General features: G+C 39.0%; 1 protein-coding gene across 1 annotated transcript in view; it reads right to left on the bottom strand.

Moving 5' to 3' along the window:
• The window catches only part of niban1a (niban apoptosis regulator 1a), a 37,504-nt gene extending 29,402 nt beyond the window's left edge, over window positions 1–8,102 (bottom strand). Inside the window, exon 1 of the mRNA XM_044360654.1 lies at window positions 7,934–8,102. Coding sequence (XP_044216589.1) covers window positions 7,934–7,988 — 55 coding nt within the window. The 5' untranslated portion in view covers window positions 7,989–8,102. The remainder of the gene's footprint in view (window positions 1–7,933) is intronic.
• Window positions 8,103–8,924: the final 822 nt, after the last annotated feature.

Genomic DNA, 8,924 nt, shown 5'->3' on the forward strand with positions numbered 1-8,924 from the left:
TAGATAAACTAAACGTAATGATGCATGAGAGTCACAAACTGTAAATAACAAGATATAAAACTGCACCTGCAACGTTACGTCAATAAACATCCGTCACAGAGCTGAAACGTTTTACTGCTCTGACGTGATTTCACCGACCCTCAGGATGGTCTGTTCCCTCTGTGACTCATCCTCCCTCCTTATTAAAGCCAAGCTGCTTCAAATGGGCGTCACTGATTGTGAGCTTTCTTTAAAACAAAATAAACTCATCTGTCTGTCAGTGAGACTTGTTTACGAGCTGCAGAGCCTGTTTAACACCTGCATACCATCATACCTGGATGACATAAGTAAGAACATATAGAGCTTTTTGCCCACAGTCCTCATGTTTACACGCAAAATAAGCTGCATGCAGACGTGAACTTCAGCCCAGACAAACGTGCATCTGCAAAGACCGAAACTGGAGCACAAAAACACAAACGAGTGCATGTTTGTCTGCAGGGTGATTAATGCAAACATCTCTTCTTTCACTGTCTGTAAATTTGTTCAGTTCCAGTGTGCTGCTTTAGAGAACAACACAGGAGTGAGTGAAAGCAGAGATGTTTGTATTAATCACGGTGGACACATAAAGGTTGTCTGTGTAAATGTGGAAGTTTTTTTTATTCTTAAAAAAAAATCAGTTGTGACGCAGGTTTTGTTGAAAAAATAACATCTCCACACCTCCACAGTCTGGAAGTGAAAGTGTTTGTGCGGAGTCCCTCATTAAACCAGCCTGGAATCACTTTCATTCATCTAACTCCTGATTTCTCTCTCTGTAATCATACAAATCTGAAACACATGATGAACAGCCAGCTAAAGCAAACTAAAGCTAAACTTTTATCAGAGCCAGGCTAGCCTTTTCCCTCTGCTTCCAGTCTTTATGCTAAGCTAATCCTGACTCGAGCTCTGTATTTAAAAGCATGACAGTGACATCCTGAACATCTCCCTCTTAGAAAGACAGGAAACAAGTTTATTACCCAGAAATGATGAACTTTTCCTTTCAGTGAGAAGAGATGTTTCTTTTGTGTGAATTGACCCTTTAATAACCAAATGGCCTCTAGTGGTGTCCTGTCCTTTCATACAGATTCAGTGACATAAATATATATTCTCCTGACTATTCAACGCTGGTTTAATAGTGGAAAAGTTGTTTGAATGGCAGCAGATTTTGCTGTATTTGCATTGTGTTCTCAGGACGCTCAGTCTGAGTAAACAACAGGTGGGTTTCCAGCAGAGAGCCGCCTGAGCAGCAGCTTCCTCTCTTTGTGGAGCGAAGTGGATTCAGATCTGAAGCTTCACAGTCTCTCAGCTCCTCTGAATATCTGAGGGGTTGTGTAATGGCAGCTGGAGGCAGAGTGACACAGCATGAATAATGGCAGCCTGACAGCAAAAACAAAGACTGGGGAATCTACGTTCCAGCCATGTTAGTAACATTCAGCCTACGAGAAACATTTGTAACTGAGAATAAACTGTCTTGTGTTTATTATAATGGACATAAACTTCATGTTTTGGGCGACAAATATACTGTTTAAAAGATGTGTAACTGCTGCACTGAGATAAATTCTGTGTTTCAAAAGCAGTTAGAAGGAAGAGACGTTACATTTGTTTCGCCATGATGATTATTTTGCTTTTTAGTCTTAAGTGACATCTAAACTGTGCTCTCACACAGTGGTACATGCAGCATAAACAGATTAACAGACTGTGATTATTGTCATTCTTGATTCATCATTTAGTCTATAAAATGCCCACTGCAGTTTCCTAAAGCCCAAGGCGACAAATCGCTTGCTTTGTCCAACCAACAGTCTAAATCCGAAAGATATTCAATTTACAATCATGTACGACAGAAAAAGCAGCAAATCTTCACATTTCAGACACTGGAAACAACAACAGCTTGCCATGACTGAAGACAATTTGACAATTTTTCCACAACAGTCACCATGTTGTTTTTTTTTTTTTTTTTAAAAGATTGATAATTGAAAGCAGAGAAGAAGAAAAACATGTTTATATCCCTCTAAGTAAGGTAGGAAAAAAAAAGTATCATTGGTACCGAAACTCAGGTATCAGCACAAGTACTGAAAGGTGCGCAGCCCGAACTGTAATAGAAATGGCAAACGTAAGTCGTCAGCACTCGCAAACAAATATGTAACAGTTTTAATGAAGCGCAGAAGCAGCAGAAGAAGGAAACGGACGTGTTTCTGTTCTCGGCTTTCTTCAGTGTTTCTGAGACATTTGTGGGTGTGACCCCAATTAAACAGCAGCCAGGGACGTGCCGGTGATTAACCAGCTGATACAGATCATCAAAACAACATCAAATGCTAGTAAGAAAAATTACAGTAAGAAAAATTAAGTCATAAGAGGAAATATATCACGTTATGCTATTATTACAAACAGATAAGTGACCAAATGATTTACACACTAACAATAAAAAATGCGTGTATAAACTCATCATGTATAGATCCTCCATAGAAAATACATCAATAATACTCATCTGTATTCATAAAACACAAGACAAAAATTCATCATTTACGCCCCCAGGGATCCTCAGTCTGTACGCAGTGTATCCAACTGGCTTCTAGCATCTAATCCTCCTCTTTAACAACAGTCTGTTGTCTTGACTACCACCTTTTAACCTTTCTTCAGTCGGCTATAAGGTGTGGTAAGAAAACATTGGCATATTCTGTCTAGTGACCCCATTGTTGGCAGAGAGTTTGTTAATCCTCCCATATTCATTATTAAAGCGATCAAGTAATTTGAGGGACAGACTTGTGAAGACAGATCTCTATGTTTGGCCTACGCATTTTTCTAAGCTCTCTTTCCTCAGGAAATGTTCCCTGTTTGAACTGTGTGCATTGTAATGATCAAAGGAGACCTTTTTTTTTTTTTATATCCCCACACAGGCAGAAAAATGAAAGCCAGAGGTAGAATCACATGTAGGACCACACATGTAGTTCACCTATAGAACTGTCCTTGTGGGTTTGGGTATGTAGGTAAGACACAAAGGGAACTGAGCATACTGAGCATAAGAGTGGCATCAGAAACAGGAAGGAGAGGTTCTCCAAAGAGAAGCTTGTTGGATACACTGAGTATCCTGAAGGCCTACATGATAAATTGCTGTTGTCTTGTTTTTCTATGAATACAGATGGGTATTTTTTTTTTTTACATATGTACATACATGCGTTTTTATTGTTAGTGTGTAAATCATCGTCACTTATCTGGTTGTAGCAATGACTTTATGTGATATACTTCTTCTTATGACTTAATTTTTCTCACTGTAATTTTTCTTACTAGCATTTGGTTTTTGATAATGTTTTGATGATCTGTATCAGCTGGTTAATTACCGGCACGTCCCTGGCTGCTGTTTAATTGGGGTCACACCCACAAATGTCTCAGAAACACTGAAGAAAGCCGAGAACAGAAACACGTGTTGCATACTTATTTGTGAGTGCTGACGACTTATATTTGCAAATTTTGTGATTTTTTTCAATTGGCACCCATTTCTTTTATTGGAGTGAACTGTAACAAAACCACAAACACGACAAATGACATCAGTCAGAAAAACTGCTGCACAGCGTCGAGGGATGTGCCTCCACCAAGACTGGACTGTTGTCAATTCATGAATCATCTGTAGCGCAGCAGGATCCGTCCATCCAACCAGCCTGGTGAACCAAACCCAGAATCATCCAACCCAGCCCTGAACACTGACAATTATTCAACAAACACACCCACCCCACCCTCCCCACACACATTTTACAGCTGCAGACTGAGAGGAAGGAATGTTTTCACGATGAGAAATGGATGCACAATGTCACTGCTCTGGCCTAAAAGTCTGCCTCCACTAAATGGCAGCCAGGAAAAATTGACGAGGCAAACATGAAAGCACGGACAAGTCCTAAAGTCTGCAGATTGAGGCCATGAGCTGCTTTTACAGAGCTCCAAAATATGAGCTGTAGGAGATAAAAAGCACCCAGAGGACCCCATTAAACAAGAGTTTGAAGGCTGGTTTCCTCCAACTTGAACATATACAGTGTAATATTTACAGTCTTATTTACAGGATCCAGCAGGCAGAGTGAGGATTCCTGTGATTCACAACATACACAAAACTACAACTCATTTATATGATTTTGACTTTTATTTTACAGGTCCCCTAATTTTAAACTAATTTCCAGGAATTCTTTTGAGTAATTTGCACATATTTAAGTTATTTTTTTTAGGACATTTGGTACAAATTATATGAAAAAACTGAAAAAAAAGTTGGTTTAGTTGGTAAGAACCCGCTCATTATAGGCTATTTGGGTTTATATGTAGATGCTCTTTTTCAAAATTTCCTAAACGTAGCTGTGACTGTTCATTCTTAGGGCATTTCTTTGAAAAGTTTATATGATTTGGTAGTATATCCTTCAGTAATATGCTACTATGTAGTTTGACACACAGAACTAGAAAGAATTGTCAAAAATCTGTATTAAACCAACTTAAAACCTTTTGAAGTTGTTTCTTAACATGTGTACCAAACTGCACCACATGCTCTGTAAAATGTTCCAAAAAATTAGCTGTTAAATACCTTCAAACTACTCAAAATTGAAGGACCTGTCAATTAAAGCAATACCCGATTTCTGTTTCATGAGTACTCCGAACACATGGTCGTCACAGTGTGGCACAAGATTAATATTATTAGTTTTTTCATTCCCACTTTGAACTCATGTTCAGGATGTGTAACCACGGCAACAGCAGAGGCAATGCAATCAGTGTAAACATCCAGCGTTTACATTTTTTCAAATAGAATTCAAATTTTTTCAAATTCACTTTTGTTGTGATTGTTGCTCTCCTGTCCCCCCTCCCCCTTTCCCTCTCTCAACCCAACCGGTCAAAGCAGATGGCCGCCCACCAAGAGCCGGGGTCTGCTTGAGGTTTCTACCCGTTAAAGGGGAGTTTTTCCTTTCCGCTGTCCCCAAGTGCTTGCTCATGGGGGAATTGTTGGGTCTCTGTAAATTAAAGAGTACGGTCTTGACCTGCTCTATGTGAAAAGTGCCTTGAGATGACTTCTGTTGTGATATGGCGCTATATAAATAAAAATTGATTGATTGATTGATTGATTTTCTGCGGACGTCAGTAACGACTGAAGGAGACGAGATTTTTCTGCGTTTTCGTCATTGTTGCCATGTTTTAGTCTTTGTTCTCCATTGTTCATATGTTGCTTTTCTCTGACTTTCCACCTTTATTTTGTTTGTTTACAACAGCAGGTTTTTAGCTGAGCGTTGACCCTCGGTGTTGTTCATGTGACCTGAGTGTTTTCTACTTTTGAGTTGAGGTGAGACCAGCATACAAAGACTGAATCTCGGCGTGCCCTGATGACCTACAGGGGTTGAAGCAACAACCATGAACTGCAGTGTAGAGCCCAATATTTCAGCTGATATTCACTTAACTGCAGATATATCAGTGTTCTGTACATGTTGGACGATAAGTCACGAGAAACTGCAGTAAAGAAACGTCCACCAGAGAGCGCTGTCAAGGCGATTTTTCAACTGCAACTATTTTAAGAGATCTGAATCAAGATAGTAATTTTATAAACATAAACCACATCAGCTGATATATCACTATTAAACCCCCAAATATCAATATTAGTATCCGCTATCTCTCTCACCTCATTTCCTGTCATCTCTCTACTGTTAATGATCAAATACAGACACACAACGCCACAAAAAAAAAAAAAAATTTCAGTACAAAGCAGCAAATTTTATCCGATGCAGTTATTTTCTTGATGAATTGATTAGTCGTTTGGTCTATAAAATGTGAAAAATATCAATATCTCGCATCCTCACACGTCTTGTTTTGTCCAGAACCCAAAAATATTCAGCTTACTGTCACCGAGGACTAAACAAAACCAGAAAATATTCATGTTTGAGAAGCTGGAACCAGAGAATTTTAGTATTTTTTCGTACAAAAAAGACAACTAATGGATTATCAACATAGTTGGCGATTAAGTTTCGGTCAGTCGACTAATCATTGCTGCTCTAAATTTAATTTTTAATACAGTATAATCAAATAAATCTCCATATATATAAATATATAATCCTAACTCAAGTCAATCTGCGGATTACCTTAACACATCCATCCTTTAAACTTCCCACTTTTGTCAAAATAAATGATGGGTGGATGAAGGTTTTGCACATTTGTATCTATAAGTCACAACACTGATCAATAACCTTTATAAAGAAAAGTGGAAACAACCTCGGATACGCTGATAAAAGATGAGATACCCAAAACTGCTGGAAAACATCCAGAATCTACGAATATGTTAATATTTTAACAGTTCACCATTCTCAGTGTGTGTGCACTGGAGGCTTCAAGTTTCCACATCACTACTTGTGTAAGTTACACACTGAACCACGATTGGCTCCAAACTAGTTGTGATGTCACAAATCCTGCTCGTAGGTCCACATGTTAAACTGAGATTTAAATTGAACTCAGAGAAACTTTCAACTCTCAGCAGATGAATGTGAAAACTGCACAGAGGAGAGAGCAACTTCCAACTTATTAATAAAGAAATTAAACATTTTTTGGGTGGAGGGACTTTACATCGTGCAGCGGACAGAAGTTTTTTCCACCCAAATTCTTGGAAGATTCTGGAAATACCCTCAGTAAGTTTAGTAGGGCTGCAACTAACGATTATTTTCATTATCGATTATTCTCTTGACTAATCAATTAGTTGCTGGTCTATAAAATGTCAGAAAATGGTGAAAAATGTCAATCACTGTTTCCAAAAGCCAAAGATGACGTCCACAACCCCAAAATATTCAGTTTACTGTCATAGAGGAATAAAGAAACATATTCATGTTGAAGAAGCTGGAACCAGAGAATTTTGACTTTTTTTCTTTTAAAAATGACTTAAAAGAATTAAAATAGTTGGCGATTATTCGATAGCAGGCAACCAATCGATTAATAGTTGCAGCTCTAAAGTTTTGCTGAAGGACAAGCAACCTCCTGATTCATCTTATTTACCTACATTTGAGACTAATATCACAAATCCAGCAGCAGCAGCAGCAGCATCCTTCTGCATGAACACCTGTGAGCGTCTGCACCTGCCTGCAGTCCTTTGTATCTCATTCACACAGAAAAAAAAAAAACAGCAGACGTATCTTTTGTCCTCCACATATCAACCTGTGGACACACCCAGCAGCAGTAACAGCAGCAGCAACAGCAACAGCAGGGGAGACAAAAGACAAAAGGGGAAACAGGTCGTGGCACTCAGAGGACTCGCCCCCCCTTCCTCACTTTACTTGTAGGACTGGAAATGCTGGAGTGACCTGATCATTCCCAAAGATAACTGAGTTGAAGTTAAAAAAAAAAAAATGAAACAGCAAAACCAGAATTAAATCCCTGCCTCAGTATGTAATCTGTCAGACAAGCTGCCTGGAGGAAGGTGAATGTAAGTGTAGAAGAATATTATTGTGGAAAGATACAAGAAAACCTGCCTGACAGGTTTCCACAGAGCAGCAAAGACTGAGAGATTCAGATCTCTGGGAGCAAGTTGAGGAGAAGAAATGTGCTGCTTGTTATTTTTTTTTTTTTTTTTTGAGGGCTGAAACTCTCAGCTGAGAGATCTTTTCATGTGAAAACAAGAATGCAGCTCAGAAATACAAAAACAGATTCCGATTAAACCAGGATAGAAGCTGAAATTCATTAATTCCCCTGAAGCGTAAAGACATGAAGGCGCGCGTCTTCAGTCGATTCACCGATTTCTACTCATCAGCATTTATCAGATTAAAGCTTCACAACAACAGAAAGGTAGAGAAGTGAAAGTTTCCTCTTTTAAACCGACAGACACAGTCAGCTGTACGTGTCCTCGGTGTTAAATGAAACGTCCTCGCAGCGTCGCTCCAAACGCGTCAATCCGCATGTTTTTTATTTATTTATTTATTTTTACCTTTGATGTAGTTGGATGTGGTGTCATCCAGCAGACTGGACGCGGAGATCCCCATGGTGCTGCTGCCGGGAGAGGATCCACAGGTAGGGTTCAGTCCTCAGGTACAAACAGCGTCACATCGATCTGCAGCAGCCGTGAAGGAGGGAGGGAAGGAGGGAGGGAGGGAGGAACACGCCCTCCTCATCCTCCTCCTCCTCTTCCTCTGAACACTGTGTCATTCAGTGACGCTCAGACACACGACAGCTCACATTTTTATCCCCAAAGGCGTCTGATAATCAGCCACGATGCTCCGCTGCCCTCCGACTAATTATGTTATCCAGCAGTGATTTGATTATATTCAATTAATTCACAGACTACAAAAAGAAAACCATAATAATCTGAGGTGAGATGGAAAACGGATGGAAAGCAACTAAGTACATTTACTGAAGTATTTCCATGTGATGCTACTTTCTACATTTCAGAGGGAAATATTGTACTTTCTACTCCACTACATTTAAGCTTTTTAAAATACAACACATTGTTAAAGATGAAACCAGTGGTTTCCAACCTTTTTGGCTTTTTGACGTCTTACAAAAAGCAGTGTGTAGTCGGGGTCACATTTCACATGTCTATGAGTTGTTAACAGCTCCACCAAATAGTGATTTTTCCCTCTAAACTTGTAATAGAAATTTCACATATAAGATAACTTTTTACAAATGTTTTAAATATAAGCACAATTATAACAATAATATAGACAGAAAAAAACTTGAGGTGAAGTCTGGAAAAATGACCTGAGTGATGTCATAGTGATGTCATCGTAACAATTAGGGCTGCAATTAGTGGTTATTGTCATTATTGATTCATCTGCTGTTTATTTTATCTTAGACTTTGAGTCGTCAGAAATTTATTGACGAATGTGAGTCATAATTCCACACAAGTCAAGGAGATTTAATAAAATGTCCAAAACCCCAGAGATGTTCAGTTTACTGTAATATATGACACATGAGAGCAG

Source organism: Thunnus albacares, chromosome 9 (genome assembly GCF_914725855.1).
Source record: "Thunnus albacares chromosome 9, fThuAlb1.1, whole genome shotgun sequence".
Classification (NCBI taxonomy): Eukaryota; Metazoa; Chordata; class Actinopteri; order Scombriformes; family Scombridae; genus Thunnus; species Thunnus albacares.